This window comes from Notamacropus eugenii, chromosome 2 (assembly GCF_028372415.1).
Source record: "Notamacropus eugenii isolate mMacEug1 chromosome 2, mMacEug1.pri_v2, whole genome shotgun sequence".
NCBI classification, from domain to species: domain Eukaryota; kingdom Metazoa; phylum Chordata; class Mammalia; order Diprotodontia; family Macropodidae; genus Notamacropus; species Notamacropus eugenii.
Window position 1 is genome coordinate 374,570,613 of NC_092873.1, and position 23,647 is coordinate 374,594,259.

General features: G+C 37.5%; 1 protein-coding gene across 2 annotated transcripts in view; it reads left to right on the top strand.

Moving 5' to 3' along the window:
- Positions 1-23,647, top strand: part of APPBP2 (amyloid beta precursor protein binding protein 2) — a 95,184-nt gene that overhangs the window by 8,342 nt on the left and 63,195 nt on the right. The window contains exons 2-3 of one of the 2 annotated variants that reach the window (XM_072637745.1): positions 1,344-1,429; positions 18,297-18,347. In XM_072637745.1, the coding sequence (XP_072493846.1) occupies positions 18,297-18,347 (51 nt within the window). In that variant the 5' untranslated portion in view covers positions 1,344-1,429. The remainder of the gene's footprint in view (positions 1-1,343; positions 1,430-18,296; positions 18,348-23,647) is intronic. The other variant, XM_072637746.1, reaches the window with a different exon arrangement.

Here is a 23,647-nt window from a genome sequence, read left to right on the forward strand (position 1 = left end):
AGAATGCTCGGCATTTTGGGGTGGGGGAGGGGGGAGAAATGGGGAGAAAATTTGGAACCCAAAAATTTTTTGGAAATGGATGTTGAAAACTTAAATTTAAAAAGAAAAAGAAATTATTTTAAGAAATTTGCATAAAAGCTGACTCTTTGGGAAAGGAGAAGAGAGAAACTGGGAAAATCTAGATGTTATAATAAGAAAAGATCAATAAAAATTTATTTTAAAAAAAGATGCCTTATATATACATTATTGGTTGGGTTAGAGCAGCAACAAACCAAACATTGTGGGATGAATTGCCAAAATATTTTCCTGATACATTGTAATAATGTCTTAAGTAATCACCACACTGCCTTCAGTCTCTCCTATTTTCATAAAGTTGCTCACATAACCTTCCTAATACATTAATCTGTTTGTATTACTCCATGCTTTGAAATGCTTCAAGAATAATTTGGAAGTATACTCAAAGAGCTGTAAAACTGTACATACTCTTTGACCCAGCAAAACCAATATTAAAAACTACCCAAACAGATCAAAGAAAAGGGGGAAAGGACTTATATGTACAAAAATATTTATAGCAGCTCTTTTTTGTGGTGGCAAAGATTTGGAAGCTGCAGGGATACCCATCATTTGGGGAACGACTGAACAAGCTTTGGCATTGATTGTTGTTCTTCATTCTCAAAGAGGACCAAAGTGATATCACTATGTTAGACTCAAACTACATTGTGTTCAACTGTGTATGATCAGATCAATATGAGCTCAAAATGCTCTACCACAGGTCAGGCACAAATAGTCCATGTGAACATTTGGGTGGATTCTCTAAATTTTCTTTTAAGCTACTTCAATTCTACTTTGTTTATAGAGCACAGCACCTTCTCTTATGAGGGCATACCTGCTGGGTGATCCTGTGCCAGTGTCTCCCACATCACACAATCAGTTCGAAAGTTCTTAAGAGAGACCTTGAGAGTGTCTTTGTAGACCTTTTTCTGGCCACCATGTGAGTGCTTGCCCTGTGTGAGTTCTCCATAAAATAGGTTTTTTAGGAAGTGTACATTTTACATTCGAACAACATCGCCAGCCCATCAGAGTTATGTTCTCTGCAGTAGAGTTTGAATGTTTGGCAGTTTAGTTTGAGGAAGTACTTCAGTATCTGGTATCTTATCCTGCTGGGTGATTTTCAGAATCTTCCTAAGACAATTCAAATGGAAGCAATTTAATTTCCTGGTATGGTGCTGGTATACTGTCCAGGTTTCACAGGCATACAACAATGAGGTCAGCACATGGGCTCTGTAGACCTTCAGTTTGGTAGTCAATCTAATACCTTTTCTTTCCCACACTTTTCTTTTCAGACCCTCCCAAACACTGAGCTAGCTCTGGCAATGCATGTGTCAACCTCATTATCAGTGTGTACATTCCTGGAAAGTATACTGCCAAGGTAAATGAACTTATCCACAGCATTCAAAACTTCCTTTGTTGTAACTGATGGTTCTGCATTTGGATAGTGTGGTGGTAGCTAATGGAGCATCTGTGTTTCTGGTGTTAATTGTTAGCCAAAATTAGTACAAACAGCAAAGAATCGATCTATACTTGGTTGCATCTAGCTTCACAGGCTGCACTGAGTACACAATCATCTGCAAACAAAAAATCATGCACCAGTACCCCCTCCACTTTGGATTGTAACCTTTTCAAGTTGAAGAATGTATCATCAGTGTGGTAGCTGATCTTGATGCTGTGTTCATCCTTATTGAAGGCATTTGACAACATGACTGAAAACATCATACTAAACATGGGAGCAAGCACATAGCCTTATTTCACTCCATTGGTGATTGGGAAAATGTGCTTCTGTGGCATATGATTGCATATGATTGTGATGGAATATTATAGTGCTATAAAAAATAATGAAAAGGATGCTTTCAGAAAATATCTGGGAAAACTAATATGAAGTGATACATGTCCTTACCTTCCCTCTTCCCTCTCCAAGATGACATGCAATCTGATATAACCTATAGAGGTACAAATCACACTGGCTGTCAGGTAGATGACCATCTCCCAGGTGAAGGATCAGCCTATTAAGGAAGACTCTGGCAGATTCATCATCTCACAGTTGGACTGTTGCAATAGCTTGTTCCTGCCACAAGTCACTCCCTGCTATTATAATTCATCCTTCACTCAGCTGTCAAATGGATCTTCCTAAAGTACAGGTCTAACCATGTCACCCTACCTTCAAAGACTCCCTGTTATCTACAGGATCAAATATAAAGTTCTTTGTTTGTTGTTCAAAGCCCTTTTCAACCTGCCCTTACACACGCAATTTTCTAGACTTCTTACCTCTTACACCACCCTCAAATGTTCTTTGATCCCATGACACTGGCCTTCTGTGGTATACCTTGAACAAAAAAACACTCCATTTCCTAAGTCCTAGCATTTTTACTGGCTGTCCCCCCCTTCTGGAATGTTCTCTTTCCCTGTCTCCATCTCCTAGTTTCCTGATTTCCAAGTCCCAGGTAAAATCCTAACTTCTACAGGAAGCCTTTCTCCATACCCTTTAATTCTAGCACCTCCCCTCTGTTGATTATTTCCAATTTATCTTGTTTGTACATAGTTGTTTTCATGTTGTCTCCCCTAATACACTGGGAACTCCTAGAAAACAGGGATTTGACCAGGGATGGGGAACTTGCTGCCTCAGGGTCACATGTGACCCTCTAGGTCCTCAAGTGAAGCCCTTTGAGTGAATCCAAACTTCACAGATCAAATCCCCTTAATAAAAGGATTAGTTCTGTAAAACTTGGACTCAGTCAAAAGGCTACTCCCAGTAACCTAGAAGGCCACATGTGGCTTTGAGGCTACAGGTTCCCCACCCCTGGAATTGATTTTCTTTGTATTCCCAGCACTTAACACAGTATCTAGTACATAGTACCTACTTAGTAAATGTTTATTGAGTGACAGAATGGCTAGACCATTTCACAGCTCCACCAACAGTACAATAATGTTCTTTTTTTCCTTCAGACTCTCCAAATTTGTCACTTTCCTTTCTTGTCATCTTTGCTAATCTGAAAAACGTAAAGTGGAGCCTGAGTTGCTTTTATTTTTATTTATCTAATTATTTAGGTGTAGGAACATATTTTTCACATGAGTATTGATAACTTGTTGACCAATGTTGATAGACTTAGCTTTTCTCAACAATGTAATGATCTAAGAAAATTTCATAAGATTCATGATGGAAAATGCTGTCCACATCCAGAGAAAAAACTATGGAGTCTGAATCCAGATGGAATCATACTTCTCTTTATTTTTCTCTCTTGGCTTTTCCCTTTTGTTCCGAATCTTTTTTCACAACATGACTAATGTGGAAATATATGTAATATAATTGTACATGTACAGCCTATGTCAAATTGCAAGCCATCTTGGGGCAGAGGGAGGAAGGAGGAAAATTTAGAACTCAAAATCTTATAAAAGTGAATGTTGAAAACTAAAAATAAATTAATTTTAAAAATAAAGTCAATCTCAGTCTAAAAATTAAAAAAAGAAAGAAATGATGTGCAGGATGCTTTCAGAAAAATCTGAAAAGATTTAAGTGAACTGATGCAGAGTGAAGTGAATGGAATCAGGACAATGTTGTACATGGTAAAAGCAATATATTGTATGATGAAGAATTGTGAGTGACTTAACTATTTTCAGTAATATAATGATCCAAGACAATCCCAAAGGATTCCTGATGAAAAATGGTATCTACTTCCAGAAAAGAAACTGATACTGTCTGAATACAGACTGAAGCATACTACTTTTCTCATTTTTCTTTCTTTTTCTTTGTTTTTTTTCCTTTCTTTCATTTGTCTTCTTTTTCAAAATGACTAATATGGAAGTGTTTTAAATGACTGCACATATATAACATATCAGATTGCTTACTGTCTTAGGAAGGTAAAGGGAGAGAAGGCATGATAGAATTTGGGTCTCAAAACTTAAAAAAAGTTAAAAACTTTTAATATGCAATTGGGGAAAAAGGAAGTATTATTTTTTAAAATTGTTTGTTCATCTCCTAATCATTTATTGTAGGGAAAATGCCTTCTCCCTTCCATTCTCCCCTTCCCTTTTAAGATCCTTTTTATGTGTTGTCTTCCTCCATTAACATAAGCTACTTGAGGACAGTGACTGTCTTTCTTTTGGCTTGTATTTTATTTCTGGCATAGTGCTTGGCACACAAGTGCTTAAATAAATGCTTATTGATTGATTTTCTTCAGAGGACCCAAGTGATGAAGTATACTACCCACTTCCTGACAGAAAGATGATAGATCCAGAGTGAGGTTTGAGATATATTTTTTTTACATGGCCAACGTGAGAAATGTGGGTATGTTTGTTTTGCTTGGTCCTGGATGCAGTGATTAAGGCCTGGTCATGCCTTCTACAGAATTACTATGTTTTGACTCATTCTCCTGGTAGTTAGTTACTAGGGAGATTCTGGTATATGTTTAACAACTGGCTGTCCAAAAATAAAAAATGATAATATACACATAATATACTTTTAAGTTTAATCTGTAATGTTAACATTTTCTCCATCACTTTCTTATGTTTATAATCAACAAAACCTTGATTTGTAGCTTTGCCAATTTCTGGGATGTAAATGCTCACACTAAAAATTTAAGAGTTGGTTCTCTTAGAGGGAATTTGAGCTGGCTCCAGTACATGCCTGGTTCTTACCCAGCTATTGCTAACAGTACTGGTAGCAGGCCCTCTAGAAAATCCTACATGCCTTTTTTTCCCAAGCACTGCCCTGCCCCTTCCCACTACTGTTGTCATTCAGACATCAGCTGCCCTAGAACTTAGCCACCTGGACGTTGAATTACTGAGGTTCTCTGGGTGCTGGACTGTTCATATATCTTTCTGGATCTCGTATGTGGCTGCCCAGTGATGGAGCTGCAGTCCATGAGCTGCAGTCCATGTGCTGACTAGACACTACCATTCTGGCTCCATCTCCTATACCTCCTTTGGCACCAATGGGCACTGAGTTTCCCTGAGCCTAGATCTGATCTTGTCTCCTGCTGTGCCTTCCTTTGAGGTACCCTGACAGCTAGGTGCTGAGATGCTGGTCTGGCCCTTTCTCTTAGTGTTACTCAAGTGGGGTTGCCTGGGCACTGATGGCTCTATCACAGGTCTGGGTCCATGCTTTGATTTTTCTTTCTCTTGCCTTGTCTCTGTTGAAGCTTCCCCAGGATTTTGATAGTCTTCTTGTCCAGGCCTGGACTGAATGGAGGAGGACTTTAACATTTTTCTTGTGGCTTTCTCTAATTCCCTCAACTGCTAATACTTTTCTTCTAAAGTTACTTTTATCTTGTATATATTTGGGCCCAGTTGACTCGCTCAGTAAAATGTAAGCTCCTTAAGGGTAGGGATTTTTACTTTTGTCTTTGTATCCCACCAGCTAGCACAGTAATAGTAGCATCATAAATGCTGGTGATAGAATGGTTGATTAATCTCTAAAACTATGATCCTAAAAGTAGGAAAAAGAATACTTATTTTATTTTAAAGGAAACTTGCAGAATCTCAGATATAGAAGGGACCTCAGATGTTATCTAGTCCCCTCTACAACATACTGGAAGTAGGAGGAATATGCTCAGTGGCAAGGCATTGTGAACCAGGCTCCTGTTCACAGCAAAAACAGTTTAACAGACAGTGCAGTGGAAAAAGCCTTGGAGGGTTTATCAGGTTTATCTACCTCAGGTTAACTTAGCTGCCACATCCAAGATCTTAGGCTAATTCACTATACCTCTCTAAGCTTCAGTTTCCTCAGCTTTAAAACCAGAACAATAATAACAATACTTGTACTGTTTCTTACCTACTTCAAAGGGTTATGAGGAAGGTACTTTGTAGTCCTTAACATTCGTTGTAAAGACAAGATGGTGTTGAAGGTGCCACTTAACATCTGTCTTCCCAGTTTCCTTATCTATAAAATGGGATTGTTATTTATACTATGTGCCTCATAGCATTGTTGTGACAATTAAATGATATAGTATACATATTTAGATACCAGATGAATTATTAGAAAAGTGGCAATTACTCTGATTGATAAATATAAATTATCAGTAATTAAACATATCTAGACTTGAACTCAGAGATCCTTGATTCAAATCCTAGCTTTGCCACTTACTACCAATGTGATCTTGGAGAAGTCAATTAGCCTTCCTAGGCCTCCATTTCCTTATCTATAAGAGAAGGAGATTGGATTAGAAGATGTTTAAAGTATCTTCCCATTCTAAATCTGTGATTCTGTGACCTGTATATAATTTTGTTATAAAGGATGACCTTTGTTTAGCTTAAATAAAACCCTATGCTTTGATCAAAAACAGAAGTGCATACTTCTTCTGAGATTGCACAACAAAGAACACAATCTACATGAAATTTATCAATCAGTAAACATTTATTACATCATTACCATATGCCAGTCACCATGCTAGTCTTTGGGGACATCCTGGAAATCCAAACTAGACAATGCCATGTAATGACTGGCAATAATAACTTTAATAGAGTCAGAAGAGATTAGTTCAAGTAAAATAGAACCCTGCTTAAACATTTTTCTTGATTGTCATGTATCACCAACATCTATTAAGTACAGTTCTCTTTAATTATAGCTCCAGAATATGAGCTGTAGAACATGAGGTAACAATCCTAGCAGGCATAGCCAATGTTAATTTACATGCTCCTGTTATTACTATAACCATTTTGTTTTTACAGTCCAAGGATTTAACAAAATAGTAATTGTCTAATCTGGCTAGTCACTGTACATTTGTTGTCAATAAGTATAAATCACCGAAATGGCAGGCTAAGAAACACATGTACCACAGACCCCAAGGTATCAAACCAATATTGGTTGCTAGATCCTGTTTTCTTTAGAATGCTTAATTGGTCATGAAAACCCAATGTGTCATATTTTCTTCAAAGAAATGGCTTCAGTGCCATAATTCAGACAGAGCTATCAGCTTTTCTCTTTAATTATTTTTTCTTAAACACTTTATTCAGAATTTTCGTTTCTAAAGAGGAGCATTCCTCTTACTTGAACTCTTATTCTCCTTGAATTAAGGCCCCAAATCCATTTTGGTAGGTGAACAATTATGTAATCCTTTGAAGGAGACAATTTTAAGATTTACCAGCATACTTCTGAAATTAGGCAAACCATTGTTTCTTAAAATCATTCACATTTTTTGCTTATCTTATTCATCGGTGCAACATTTTTTTAAAAGTTTACTTAGAGAATTGTGATTTTCTCTGATCAAAATAACAATATCTTCAATCTGTTTTTTATTTAAACATCTGGAATTGTAATTTCATTGATTAAAAAGAGAATACCCACAGTGGAAACTCCCTTTATTAATGCGAATCAGCAATTGTTGTACAATTTCCAGTTTTAAGAGAGTTGCAGTGAGAGGCTAAGTGACTTAGGGATCACAGAGCCAGTATGTGTCAGAGATCTTCCTGCCCTCCTCTCTATCCACTACTCCATGATACCTCTCACTCTGTTTTCTTAAAACAATCCTCTAGACCTCATAGAGTACAACATACTATTTAAAGAAGGCTTCGGTTTGAAGAAATGCCTCACACTTGATGCTGAGAACCCTGGGAAATTAGGCAGGAGTTGGTTTCTACTGGCCCCCAAGGAAGAACTAAGGAAACTAGAAGGGTTTATGTCTCTTTACTACATCAGCCAGGCCTCCATGAAGCATGCTAAAGGGCCTACAAAGGAGAAAAGAGAAGGAAACCAAGCAAGTAGGCTCCTTAAAAACAGAGTGTCTGACAGAACAGTCTCTTCCCAAGGCCCCTTTTCTTTAGCAAGGTCCATGTTGTTGCTCTCTGTGAAGCTGGAATCCCCTTATGTCATCTAAGTAGACTAGTAAATACCAGGATGCCTACCAACCTCATATTTGTCCCAAGGGGAAAGGGATTCAACCTGCCCTTGAGCTACACCAATAGATATTTGTTTCTTTTCAATAGATATATATTCTGTTCAACATATTAAGCAACTTATTTGTAGAAGGTCCTTAGCTAGTTACTGATAATACAAAAACAAAATAAAAGAGCCCCAGTCAGATTCATGAAATTGGTTCTTTAGCTGCCCACAATGGTAATCACTAGGAAACCTTGATTCTAAACCTAACCAGTCCTCCTTTTTTCCCAATAGTACTTAGAGTCCAGTGTCAAGCACCACATAATTTGCACAGATTGACATATAGATCAAAGTCCCTTTAATTACCAGTACAACATACCAAATTGCCAGACCACTAGCCAAAAAAACATAAATCATTTGCAACAACTAGAAGGTGGAGGCAATCTGGAGTTGCCCTTCCAAACTTATGACTTTACTGATGTGTCCAGTACCAGGGAAGTCAAAGTGTTGACCCCACATCATGGCTTGGTTTGAGTATGACTCACACCATGACTACTACCATGGGGCATGTATATTTTGTGACCTGACTCAAGAACTATGTCATTGAGGAGTTCCTTGAAGTCAACATTCAGTAGTAGTTTTCCTGACCACTCACTTCCCCAAAGTCCTAGAAGAAAAAAGGAAAGAAAAATGGGAAACTAAAACTATGCCATAATTACTAGACTTTGAATGTAATCAAGGCCTGGGACCAATACCCATCTTCTCCTGATCTCTGACCTCTTAGATGAGTTAGGGGAGCCTTAGAACTTCACAAAACTAGACCTAATTAAAAGTATATTCTTGTTTACAAGGGCAAATGAACTGAAGACTACATTTTAGACCCAGTAGCGGCAGTGTTTGTATTGTTAATACTATCTGATCTTTGTAATACATTGACTATATCCCAGGTTTTCATAAATATAATCTAATACTCAACCAAGGGTTATACATGGAAAATGTCTCAGTTTGCTTTGTTGATTTTGTACAGTAGGATAAGCACAATTACACAAAGCCAAATTTTATGCTAAGCTGGAGAAGTGTTAGATCAGTTGTGATAAACTAGCATTTTTAGCAAGGGTTCAAAATGAAGTAACCTAATATAATGCACTTCCATTGTTTTAACATGGTTGCCAGATGGTAGTACTGATTCATCAGCAAATCAGTGAGTCAACAAGCTTTTATTAAATGCTTCCTGTGTGCCAGACACACGGTACTAAGGATACAAAGAAAAGTAAAAACAGACCCTGTCTTTAAGAAACACACATTCTAAGGGAGCGACACTGCACAAACTATATACATTTAGGATACACACATACATACACACATGGTAAATTGGAAGTAATCTGAGAGGTAACATACTAACTCATACTATCATTAAGGGGGATTAAAAAAAGATGAAATTTTAGCTGAGACTAAAGGAAAACCAGGAGAAGACAACCAAGAGGGAGAACATTCCAGGCAGCCAGTGAAAATGTATGGATTTTGGAGATGGAGTGTTCAAAGGAACAGCAAGAAGGCAGGTATTGCTGGATCATGAAGTACAAGTTTAAGAAGACTGTAAAGACAGGAAAGTTATTAAGGACCACCAGAAAGGAGATTTCATATTTGATCTCAGAGGTAATAGGGAGCCACTGGAATTTATTGAGTAGGAAGGGCAGATGACATGATCAGAAGTATATTCTAGAAAAATCCTCTTGCTAGCTCTGAGTGAAGACTGAATTGTAGTGAGTTATCACTGGGTTATCTTCCCTAATAGCCCCCCTTACAAATCTGCCTTTGAAAAGGCTTCAGTGATTCACAGCTACAAAGGAGGCATTCCAGGAACTTGAGACAGTTCATTATCATGCCTACTCTAACCCACATCCTGGTGAAACTAGACACCTCCAAGTACAATTATTAAGGCCATATCTGGGATCAATCCACACACCACCTGTTTCTCCCTGCACATTCTTTTCAGATATGCTTTCTATATCCAACAACTACATAGCTTAGGAAAAGGAACCATTTATGATGCATAACCACTTCAATACCTGGCATTACACTTTAGAAGGATCCCAGTACCCCCTTTATGGTATCGTCAGACTATCAGACTCTACAACCCTTCCAGTAAACCTAGAACTTGAAGCAATAGCAGATCAGTTTTGCCTTTTTTTATCAGCTACTTTGAGTTCAAGATACATGATATCTCCAGGTGAAAAACTACAGGCAAATACTATCACAGAAATTTGAGTGCAGGAGTTCTGAAGTCATTTGCCTCCCCACCTCCCACATCCATTCCTACCCTGTTAACAATCTCATAGTTAAAGAATTTTATGGCAACTCAGACATATTGAGAAGAGGCTGAGCAAATTCAATCAGTAAGCATTTATTACTACTTATGCTGCTGTAAGGGTGAGGTGACTAATTTCCACAACCCCATCCAAAATAAAGTAACTGATAATACATCCAATCACCCACGTTCAATTATAAGCCTTTGATTAAGTGTAAAAAGTTCTTAAAAATGGAATGAAATTGCAGAAGAATCTTAAGACAGTCCTAACTTGACCATGCCTCTGGGGTGACTGATAAATTATCAAGCAAGTTAAGAAGAGATACCTAGAGATATGCCCAAATCACCTGAAGGTAGCCAGAGACCTTGGGAAGCAAAGATGGGAGCTTCTTAAACATCCCACCAATGGGGGAGTGGAAAGGTCGGGGGGAGGGAGAAAGCCTTCTGGCCACTGGGAAGCTATGAGTTACCCCTTTGCCAGATGTAGCAAAGAGTTGGAACCTACTTTCCCCTGGATGCTTCAGAAACTTGTGGAAGAACGTGTTACATGTTTGATACAAGCTTTTCTCAATGTACCATCTTATTCAGTCAAACTTTCTAAAAGCTGCTGAAAGCTATTTTGAATAAATTGAGTCACAACTGGGAATATTAATAATATTTGCTCTAAAGGGTCCCTCTCTATCCCTGAGCCTCAGTTTCATTTTTGGTAAAATGAAGAATGACCTCCACTAAAGCTCAAGACATGTACTTGGCTTGGAACACATGATTTCATCTCTGAATGAATGCCTCAAGGACACAATTCCATTTCTGAGGCTACATCCTCTAATGATACAGCTCCTAGGCCTTGAGGTATAGCTCAAAGAGCATCTGTGGGAACAAAATTCATCCTGGTGCAGACCAAGCTTCTATGCATGAGTTTCTCTCACCTTGGCTGGGCTAGTCTTCCAGAGCAGTCTCTGTCACTGGACCCCTGTTTGAAACCTCTCTAGCTCTGTAGAACCTGAAAACACTTGCCTTCCCCTGGAATAGTCTTTGATGACTCCGGGTCACCTCCCTGCTATGATCCAGTATTACAGAAAGACTTCTGGAAAGAATCTCTGAGTGGAGTGCCTTTGAATCTCTTTGTTATAATAAACAAATGATCACCAAGAAAAATCAGTAGAAATAAGGGAAAATGTATAAAGATAATTTTTCAAGAGCTAGAAACAAACCCAGATATGTGGTTCATGGTAGCACCACAATTTGTTCAGTCATTCTGGATTGATGTACCCGTCATTGGTTTACAGTTCTGTGCTACTACAAAGAAAGCCTGCTATAAATATTTTTGTATTTGTGGTCCTTTTGTTCTTTGATCTCTTTAGGGTATAGGTCTAGTGTAATTTGTTGGGTAAAAGAATATGTATGATTTAGAGGCATTTTAGACACAGTTCCAAATTGCCTTCCAGAGTGGCTGGACCAGTTCACAGATCTACCAACAGTGTATTAACACATTTGTTTTCCAGAAATCCCTCCAATATTTGCTATTTTTCTGTTTTGTCAGCTTTACCAATCTGATGTGTAGGAGATGAAAGCTCAGAGTTGCTTTATTTTAAATTTCACTTATTAGGGAGATTTGAAGCATTTTTATATGGCTTAGACAGCTTGGGTTTCCTCCTCTGACAACTGCCTGTTCATGCATTTTGACCATTAGATTATCTTGGTATGTGGTGTTAGCACTATATCAAGTAGTAGAAGGGACAATGGACATCCTTGGATCTCATTGGAAAGATCACTATTTTATTCTCTGCTGGTTCTTGGTTTGTCTATACACTACTGCTACTGCATATATACTACTTGCTATGTTAAAGAAAGGCTCATTTATTCCTGTTTTCTGGTAGGGTTTTTTTTCAATAGAAATGGGTGTTACATTTTGTCAAAAGATTTTTCTCCATCATATGATTTTTGTTACTTGAGCTGTCTTTTTTCCTTTTCTTTATTTATTTTTAGTTTTCAACATCCACTTTTATAAGATTTTGAGTTCCAAATTTTCCCCCGCCCCCACCCTGCCCCACCAAGATGGCTTGCAATCTGATATCAGCTATACATGTACAATCATATTAAACACATTTCCACATTATGTTGTAAAAGAAGAATCAGATGAAAAGGGAAAAAAAAAACAAGAGAGATTGAAAGAGAGAAAATAGTATGCTTTTATCTGCATTCAGACTCCATAGTTCTTTCTCTGGATTCAGATAGCATTTTTTATCATGAGTCTTTTGGAATTGTCTTAGATCATTTTATTGCTGAGTAGAGCTAAGTCTCTCAAAGCTGGTCACTGCACAGTGTTGCTGTTACTATGTACAATGTTCTCCTGGTTCTGCTCACTTCAGTCATCATCAGTTCATGTAAAGTCTTTCTAGGTTTTGTTTTTTAAATCCACCTGCTCATCATTTCTTATGGAACAAAAGTATTCCATGACATTCATATACCATAACTTGTTCAGCCATTCCCCAATTGATGGGCATTCCCTCAATTTCCAATTCCTTGCCACCAGAAAAAGAGCTGCAATAAATATTTTTGTATATGTGGGGCCTTTTCCCTTTTTGATGATGTCTTTGGGATACAGACCCTAATATTGGTGTTGCTGGATCAAAGGGTATGCCCAGTTTTATAACCTTGTGAGTATAGTTCTAAATTGCTCTCCAGCATGGTTGGATCAGTTCACAACTCTATCAACAGTGTACTTGAGCTAAGTCTTAAAGAAAATTAGAGATTCTCAGAAACAGTGGTGAGAAGGGAATACATTCTAGGCATATGGACAGATGATGGAATATCATGCATGAGAACCAAAAGAAAGTTAGTTTGGTTAGAGTGTGCATGATAATATATAATAAGGAAAGAAAAGTTGGTTGAGACCAGATTTTGGAGGGCTTTAAATACCAAATAGAGAAATTTCTATTTGATCTTAGAGGCAATAGAAAGCCACAGAAGTTTGAAGAGTAGGGTAGTAACAGAGTTATATTTGTGCTTTAGGAAAAACGTTTTAGTAGCTGAATGGAGAATAGACTGGAGACATGAGAGATTTAAATCAAGGATACTAATTAGGAGACTTTTGCAATAATGCAATTAAAAGATAGTGATGACTTCAATTAGGATGACATATTGAGAGATATGATTGGGGGAAAAATAGATTAGATTTATTAGCTGACTGGATATGTGGGGTGAGGGCAAATAATCATAAGAACACAGATTTAGAATTGGAAGAGGCATTAAGAGACCATTAGAGCTTAAGTGACTTGCCCAACATCAAAAGGTAGAGAATAGTAGAGCCAAGATTTGAACCCAGGTCCTCTGATTCCAAATCCAGCGTTCCTTCCGTTGTACTAGACTGCCTCCCATTCATAGAAGATGACTTCACAGTTGCAAGCTTGGATGACTAGAAGGATGGTGCCCTGGAAAGAAACAGGAAAAGGAAAATTCTGTTTTGCACTTATGAGTTTGAGATGCCTCCAGTTCACCCACTTTGAAATGTCCAATAGACAGTTGATGATGGGAGATTAGGTCTCAAAAGAGATAATAGGGCTAGATATATAGATCTAGGAGTCATCTGGATAGAGATAATAATTAAACCCATCAAAGCTGATGAGGTCACCAGATAAGAGATTATGGAGAAAAAAGGGAAGGGGACTCAAGATAGAGCCATGGGGGATCCTCACAGTTAGGGGAAATGGTGAAGATCAGTATGAGGTGAGGTCCTTAGCTAAGAGAACTAGGGGTGAGGTGGTATGGAAGCTTGAAGAGAGAAGAGAAGATTTGGGAAAGCTCCTGTGAGAATAAGGAAGGAAATCAATGAAGGGAGAAAAAAGGATTGTCTAATGCTATGAGGAACCAGTTGAAATTCAATAACATAAATCTATAGTGGACCCAGTCAGCATATCTATCTAATATGTTTATCTAATTCCACATAGCTTCTTTCCAAGAGCATGGCACTGTTCCCCCCCCCCCAGAGGGGAAGTTATAGCCAACAATCTTCTATACCCGTCACTCTGGATTTTATATACCATGGGGTAAGGCTAAATAAAAATACTAAAGTTTTGCCATGGCAGTCAGCTAGAGACCTTTGGGAAATATGAAAAATCCTCTATCTAAATAATCTGGGACTTTTGGTAGCTCCAAATCACTTGTGATTTGAACCAGTATCTCTGCATTTGGAAATTCTTTGTCTAGGTCAATAACTTCATTAGGACTTTGTTTTGAGTGAGTGAGGGGCTGTGCAAGGTCACAAGCTGACAAAGGCTTCTTTGGAGCATCGTGTTAATGCACAAGATAGAATTCAGTGAAAGAGACCCCAGAAGCTCTTAGTCAGTGGTGTTGGTGCTAGAGGAAGAGCTGTTTTATGCGCAAGATCAGCAAAGGTGTCAATTAAAAATGGCATATGAGGGAGAGAGGGGTATATATGGAAATGACTGGGATAGAGCAGGCAGCAGGGATAGTGAAATGGAAAGAGCCATGTTTTCCTTCTTTTTTCACTGCTTTCCCTCTGCTTATTAGAGGAGCCAAAGCCTTGGACTCATTCACTCTGAAGCTCATGGACTGAACAGGGAAGGGTCCCTGCCCAACCTCCACTCAGTGGCTGGTTCTGGACCCTCCTGGCTTAGAGTGAATGTCAATAATAACAGTTTCTCTTGGAAACAACAACTCTGAGTCTTCTGCCCCTCCCAGAGTGATTTATCTATTTGTTTTTCTTTTCCATTAAAGGGGCCATCCCCCTGACTACCTTTTAAAGAGGCCTATTCACTGAATGGGTATTACCTCACTTTAACTGAGTACCTGAAAAGGCCTTAGGCTAAAAGGCCAAGGTCTCCCATTGCATCCTGGGCCATCTCCAGTCATCCTGATGAATAATATCTGGTCACTGGATCCAGATGGCTCAGGAGGAAAAAGTGAAGCTGTTGGTGACCTTAGCCCTCCCTCACTGAAAACAAAGTCAAGTGTGAGTCATGTCATCATTTCTCTGATGTCACAGTCTTCTTTGAAAATAAAGGATGAACACAACCTCATTAGGAAACATCCATGGTTTTTTCTTGCGCTCTTTATGCCAACAGCCATCACAGCTTAAAGTTACTATGTTTCTGGATTTTATTGTTGACCTAATCCTATCCTAAGGCCAAGAATTTACTGTATTAGATAAGGGCTACCTGTGGCTGCAAAAAGCATTTCCAGACTGGCTTCCTGGCCCAGAGACCACTCTGATTCTTTCTTTTTTTTCTTTTTTTTTTTTCTATGCAGTGTCATCTATCTTTATACTTAGATCAATTCATAGCTCCATCAACAACATGTTAGTAAGTTTGTTTTCCAGCACCTCTAAGGTTTGTAAGTTTTTTCTTTCACCTTTGCCAAATTGATGAGTATAAGGAGCTAGATTTCATTCACTCATTCATTCATTTAATAAACATATACTGTGTGGAGAACACTGTTCAAGGTTCTAGAAGCAACACAGAATTGAAACAAGCCATTCCTTACCCCCATAGCACTTACAGTCAAATAGAAGATAAGCCACAAACACAGATGTGTGCAAGTATAAGTACATAAGACAGAGACAAAACAAAGTGTGGATATGAGAAGTTAAAAAAAGATAGTCATCATCAAAGTGGGGGCTGTCAAGGGTCTCCCATTGCATCCAGGGCCATCTCCAGTCATCCTGATCTATATATCTTGCCACTGGACCCCAACAGCTTCAGAGGAGAAAGTCAGGTTGGTGACTTTGCAAAGGCTTCCCTCACTTAAAGCCAATTCGCTTTCTTGTCATGACATCATCTCCCTAATGGCATGGTCCTATTTGAGAATAAAGGACAAACAACAACCTCTGGGAGTGGAGGAGCTGTTCCACTGGGGACCCAAGTGGAACTGACCAGTTGGGCAACACAGGTCCATTCTTCTCCTTCCTCTTTCTCTCCCTCCCTCCCTCTTTCTCTCTCTCTCTTTCTTTCTCTCTCCCTCTCTCCCTTCCCTCTATCCACACAGGGTATCAAACCCTTACCTGTGGATACTCTGCCCAAAGTAATGTAAATTTTGATCACTGAAACCTCACAAGTTATTTTGAGGTTTACAGGCTAGATTTCTTTCTTAAGGACCATACCTTAAATCCAAGACACTTTGACTCTCATTGATTGACCTCTTGGTCAATAGGTCCCAGGTCAAGTCCTGCTTGGTCATCGTTTGGGCCCTGATTGGCTCAGAGTGAACATAAATAATAATTGTTTCTATTCTGGCCAAAACCCCCTCCCCACATTGTTTGTTTTTTGACTACATCAAAGAGGGTATTCTCTGCTTTATTTCTTACCTAGTCTTAATCACTGAATGAGCACTGCCCCAGTCAAACTGAGACCTGATAAAGACCTTAGCTTAAAAGGGCCAAGGTGTCCCACTACATCCATGGCCATCTCCAGTTGTCCTGATCTATATCGTGCCACTAGACCCAAATGACTCCAGAAAAAAAAAGTGAGTTTGGTGACTTTACACAGCCCTCCCTCACTTAAATCCAATTCAATTTCATGTCTGATGGCATGGTCCTCTTTGAGAATGAAGGACAAATACCTACATCAGTGGCTGTCAAAGAAGGCTCACTAAAGAGAGTTACATTTGACTTGGGCTTTAAATTATAGTGAAGAAATTGATTAGCAAAGAGGTAAAAGGAGGATAATTTAACCAAATAAAACATTTTAGGTAAATGATGGATGTAGGAAAGGGGAAAATACGTTCTAAGGACAGAGATATATCCAGTGTAGCTGCAGCATAAAGTATACAAAGTGAAGTATTAGAAGAAAAAACTATACATAATGCAAGGGTATGTTGTGAAGGGCTCTGAATGACAGAAAAAGGAGCTTGAACTTGGTTCTGCAATTTATGGACTCGACAGAGATTTTTGAGCAGAACTATAACATGTTTAGATCTGTGGATAGAGATTATTCCAGCAGCAGTATGAAGAATAGTGTCTAGAATTTCTGTTAACCTGGAGTCTTGTTGGAATCAAGAGAACAATGAACTTATTAGTATGTATCTATGAAGCAGAGAGAAAGAGAGAGAGAGAGAGAGAGAGAGAGAGAGAGAGAGAGAGAGAGAGAGAGAGAGAGAGAGAGATTTCTAGGGAAAGAATGGAGGTAGGAAGACCCAACCTACTTTTGTATAGTTCTTATTACCTTTATGGTCTTGGGTAAGTCACTTTCTTTTTTTAGGTGGGAATTTCTCATCTATAAAATGAATATTAAATAATTTCTAAAGGTCCTTTAAATGTTATTTAAATCCTGTTATGATTGTCAAATAGCAGAAAGGCCCCACCAATCAATCTTCAAAAAGCATTTATTAAGTGCTTATTATATGCCAGACACTATGCTAAATACTAAGGATACAAAAAAATCAATAATAGCTCTGCCCCAAGGAGCCCTCTAAGGGGGAGTTCACATTCTAAAGGAGTTGAAGTTAGGCATCATGAATCTATGCTGAATAAAATCAGCCTAATTTAATACCTAATGCAAGGCCATGCACCCTAGTAACTGGAGTGAGGAGCTCAGATGGTGGGGGTTGGCCACTGCTCAGAAATGAGGAATCTCATGATATAAGGAATAGGGCATGAATTATAGGGAAGTTGCCAGTGAAACATTAAAATGGAACTTGGTAGGATTTTGAAGAATTTGTAGAATTTGAGGAAAAGGAGAGGGGAGAACTAAGTGAAAAGAGAGAATTCTTGGAAAGTGTAATGATACGCATAGAGTAAATACGAAGAGATGCAAAATATTTTCAAGGGACTGTGATTAAACCAGAACGAAAGGTTTATTTAGCAGGCTAGGGGGAGATCAGATGGAAGTTAGTTGAGGATAGGTTGAATACCAGAGGTTTTCCCTTCATTCTGCAGGCAATGGGGAACTATTGAAGGTTTTTGAGAGTAAGCACATCAAAATGATACTTCAAAAAGATTAATTTAATATTAATTTTCAGGACAAAATCAAAATGGGGAAAGACTATAAAGGAAAGTTAATTACATGTCTATTGTAATATTGTAGAGGTGAAATTGTGGATTTAATAGATTTAGAGCTGAAGGAAACTTGAAAGTTACAGACATATTTCAACCCCCTCATTTTATAGATGAAGAACCTGAGATACAGAGAAGACACTTGCCCATGGTCACACAAGACAGTAAGTGATAATGCTAAGATTTGAACCAGGGTCACTGACTTTCAATTATGCCATAATACCTCTTCAAGACAAGGGCCTGTATTTGTATGGTAACAGCAGGAGTGGACAGAAAGGAATAAATGGATGTCCGAGATTTCTATAGACTAAGTAACAAGATCTAGCGCATGCATGGATGGGAGGAAAAGATTATAGGCAATAAAAGTTTTTAAATGACACTGAGGTTTTAAGATTGGCAGACTGAGAAAACAATGGTATAAGTAATAAAAAATACTAAAACCAGGATGAAGAAACTGTTTTAGGGGAAAACAAGATTTTCTGTTTTAAACATGTTGAATTTGAAGTGATTCTACTGATTCTCATTCCCTCTTTTTTCTTTTAGGAACTTGCTCCATTAATCATTTCCTCTTTTCATGCATCTTCATTCTCTTTTTACTGACTTGTTGCCCTTAGTCTTCAAAAATGCTCAGTTCTCCCCTATCCTTAAAAAAAAAGCCATACAGCATTTTTCTTTACTGTCCTCTCAAAGTTTTCTCTATCCTCTTTACCCTCAGACTTCTAGGAAAAGTTCACTACCTCTCATTTCCTCCCCACCACCGGACTGACATTGCTTGCTCTTAAGTGTCCTAGAAAGCTTATCACTATATCAAATGGCTTTATGTAGTCCTTGACATTTCCACAACATTTAACTATGTTGACCATTCCCCCACATTTTTTATATTTTTTCTTCCCTTCTTGTTTATGTGACATTACCCAATCATGGTGTTCTTATTATATAATGATAAGCTAATTTCTTCTTGTACCAAGACTACTAACTCATAAATCAGGGAAATGTCAGAAATAAAGTATACCTAGACTTCAGCAAGGTATTTGACTAAATCGCTCATGTTAGCCTTGTGGATAAGGGAGATATATATGGGCTTAATGTTAGTAAGGTTAGGTAGATTCATATCTAGTTGTTTGACTGGACCCAGAGAATAAAGGATTGAGGTCAATCTAGGAGAAAGTTTGTAATTAGTGCCACATGACTCTATCCTTGGACTTGTTCTAACACTCTTGTAGTGACTTAAATAAAGACATGCTTTAGAAGTTTTCAAATAACACAAAGCTAGTAGGGATAATTGATATGTTAGATAGCAGAATCAAGATCCAGAAGTATTTCAAGAAACTAACAGGCCTGACTTAATTAGATGAAACCTAATGGGATTAAATGTAAAGTCCTGCATTTGGATAAAAAGTATCAGCTGCACAAGTATAATGACTAGGAATACAGATGCTAAGAAGCAGAGTTTGTTTGAGGGTATTAGGACCAGATATGTTTAGGTAACAATTCATATGAAAAAGACCTCTAGGTTTTAGATCAGCTACATTCCAGCAGATAAAAACACTAATGTATTCTTAGGAAGTATTAAGAGAAACAGTATCCAGAAAAAGTCTTCCTATACACTAAATACATTGAGCTTGCCTCAACTTCTCAACCCTTTGCAATCTAGTAAACTTAAACTGTTCCCTTTAAGGTTACTAATGATATCTTACTTGTTAAATCCACAGTCTTTTTTTCTGTTGTCTCCTTTTTTTTTTTTTTGCTTAATGGTATTCCCCTCCCCCCCAATTACATATAGTTTTCAAAATTCATTTTTGTAGGATTTTGAGTTCCAATTTTTTCTCCCTCCCTCTCTTCCCTCCCCCCTCCCCAAGACAGCAAGCAATCTGATATAGGTTATACATGTACATTCATGTTAAACATATTTCCAAATTAGTCATGCTGTGAAAGAAGAATAAGAAAAGGGAAAAAAAACCTAGAACAAAAGGGAAAAGCCTTCTGTCCTCTTTTTAAAATATTTTTAAATTCATTTTGAACTTAAATATATAAAGGCAAAAAAGGACAACATTTCCATGTACATAGCACAATATAAAAAGAGCATTCAATATAAAACCATGAATTTCCATTTCATACTGTTTACTTTACAAAAAAAAAAATATGTAATAAGTACTATACATCATTTTGAAAGCTTTTCTGTACTTCCTTCTAAGTTTTCTTTTGTTCTCTGTTGTGCACTTTTTATTTTTTTTCTCCCTTCCTCTCCACTCCACTCTCGACCTACCATTAGACACAAATATGTGTGTACATGTAGAACCATACTATATGTATTTCTATTTATCAGTTCTTTCTCTGGAGGTGTATCTTCCCTCATAGATCCTTTATAGTTGATTTCAGTATTTGTAATACTCAAAATGACTTAATTTGTTCAAAATTGTTGTTAGAACAATATTGCTGTTACTGTGTACAATGTTCTCTTGGTTCTGCTCATTTCATTCTTCATTATTCTATGCAAGTCTTTCCATGTTTTTCTAATATCAACCAGCTCATCATTTCTTATAGCACAGTAGTATTCCATCACAATCACGTATTATAACCTGTTTAGCCATTCCCCAATTGATGGCATTCCCTTAATTTCAGTTCTTTAGCACCACAAAGATAGTGGTTATAAATGTTTTAGAACATGTATTTTTTTTCCTTTTTCCCTAATCATCTTGGGAAACAGATCCAATAGTATTGCTGGGTCAAAGGGTATATAATTCCAAATTGCTCTCCAAAATAGTTGGATCAGTTTCACCAACAGTGAATTAGTGTCTTGATTTTCCAACATCCCCTCCAACATTTGTCACTTTCCCCTTCCATCATTTTAGCTAACCTGATAGGTGTAAAATGACATCTCAAAGTTGTTTTTATTTGCATTTCTCTAATAAATAATGATTTAGAGCATTTTTTCATATAACTATATAAGTTTGATTTTTTCATCAAAAAACTGCCTGTTCCTTTCCTTTAACCATTTATCAGTTGGAGAATTATTTTCCTACTTCTTGATCTTTTTGTTATATCCAAACCTTCACATTGTTTCCTCCCAGGGCTTTTGTGACACTTGGCTATCATACTGACTCCAGTGAAGACATCTTGCTGCACCATAAAGTTCTATCTACCCCTGAAGGGTATAATAATATTTCCCTATAGGCAGCTCAGTCCTGGGTCAGGAGAAAAAGAAGGTATAGTAAGCAATAAAGAAAGTAGGAAAAGGACCAAAATAGTGAGGTCCCAGAGCCCAGGGGAAGATAGAATTTCAAAAAGGAAAACAGGGTCAAGAGTGAAAAATGCTGCAGAGTAGATAAGAATGATTGAAAAAGTCACGGATTCGGTAATTAGGTGACTGGTTACCTTCAAAAATAATCCCTGAAAGAATATTATTTTTTAAAAGTTTTTCTTGATACCTTCTGGAGTTTTTTATGTCACCATAATTTCCTCCAGTATTCCTTCCCCTCTCCCTTCCCAAGAGTCACCATATATGGCAGATAGTATTTTTCAAAAACAAAAGTAAATGATAAATATGAGGGGAAAAAATCAGCATATTTGATCAATAGATTGAAAAAATCAAGTCAGTCAACTAGTATTTATTAAGCAATTAGGTGCCAGGCACTGTGCTAAATGTTGAGGATACAAAGAACAGCAAAAACCAGGATTTTTCTTAAGGAATTTTAACTAATAGGTGAAACAATGTACAAACTACATACAAATAAGATATGTACATTCTGAAAATATGTGCAATGTACATTTGTGGATTTCTCACCTCTGTAAAGGGTATACAATTGGGGGCATTTTCTAGTCTTTACTTTTGAATCATGCTTGTCCTTTATAATTTTGCAACCTTCACTTTTGATCTCTTTGTGTTTATTTTTTCCACTTACACTGTTGTAGTCTTTATGTGTATTGGTTTCTTGGCTACACTTACTTCATTCAGCATCAATTCATGTAGACTTTTCCATGCTTCTCTGTAGCATCCCTTACAGAGTGGTAATAATAAATTATGTTGCATTCATGTACCATAATTGTTTAGCCATTCCTCAGTCAGTGGCCATCTACTTTGTTTCCAAGTCTTTGAAATCACAAAAGAGATTGCTATGAATATTTTGGTGTATGTTTGGTGGACTTTTTTCTTATCAGTGACCTCCTAGGGTTATAAGACTAGAAGATGGATCTCTGGGTCAAAGAAAATTGACATTTTATTTTATTTGCATAATTCCAAACTGATTTCCAAAATTACTATACTGATTCATATACTAACTCCACTAACAATTCACTAGTGTGCATATCTCAACACAATCCCTCCAACACTGATTAAAACCATCTTCTGTCATCTTTGTTAATTTGCAGAGTGTGAGGTGAAAACTCAGGTTGTTTTCATTTGCATTTCTATTAATATTACTGATTTGGTACATTCTTTCATATGATTGTTAATAGTTGGCAATTCTTCTTTTGAGGACTGTTTTAACTCCTTATTTACTGTTGACTAAACTTAGACTCAAATTGGTTAGCAGCACCACCCTCCCCCCCACCCTCCACTTAAGGTCTAAGGTCACATGGCTGGAATATAGTTTCAATAGACTCAAAATGATTAATAGAAAAATAAATCAAGCCAAAAAAGACAGAGGTCAAATTTTAGTTATTTTTCTGCAATTTAAACAAGTATAACACTTCCCTTGAGATATTTCTCCTTTGTTGTTGTTTAGTCATGTTTGACTCTTCATGGCTTTGTGGACTATACTGTCCATGGGATTTTCCTGGCAAAGATACTGTAGTGGTTTGCTATATTTCTAGTGGATTAAGGCAAACAGGTTAAGTGACTTGCTCAAGGTCACACAGCTAGCAAGTGGATGAGGTCAGATTTGAACACAGGTCTTCCTGCTTCCAGGCCCTGTGCTCTATCCACTGAGCTACCTAGTTTTCCCATATTTCTCCTATGCCACCTTTAAGGTTTGTTCAAAACTTGTTTACATTTGTAACTGACTGAATAGAAGAGTCTAGTTCTCACCTGCTTTACAAATTTTGATTGAATGATTCAATAGAGATGTCTAGAACTTTTGCAATTACATTAACTGAAGGTTGGGATATAAAATCCAACACTTAAACAAGGAAGTTTTCCTAAGCAAACATGACAGAAAGAGAGTGCAAAGGTAGCTTAGAGGAAAGAGCAAAAAATCTAGAATCAGATCTTAGTTTGAATCCTGGCTCAGACCTGAAATGAAACAAGATATAGGTCAAGAACAGATGGATAGAGAGGCCCTTGCCCTCTACCCTTCTATGCTCTCTCATTTTGAAAATAAATTTTTAAAAAAATAAATGAAAATCTGCACTCTCTCTCTCCTGCCTCTCCCTATCCCCACTAAGAAAGAAAGAAACACAAAACCTTTGTTATAAATACGTATACTCAAACAAAACAAATTCTAACATTGGTTGTGTCCTGCCCCAT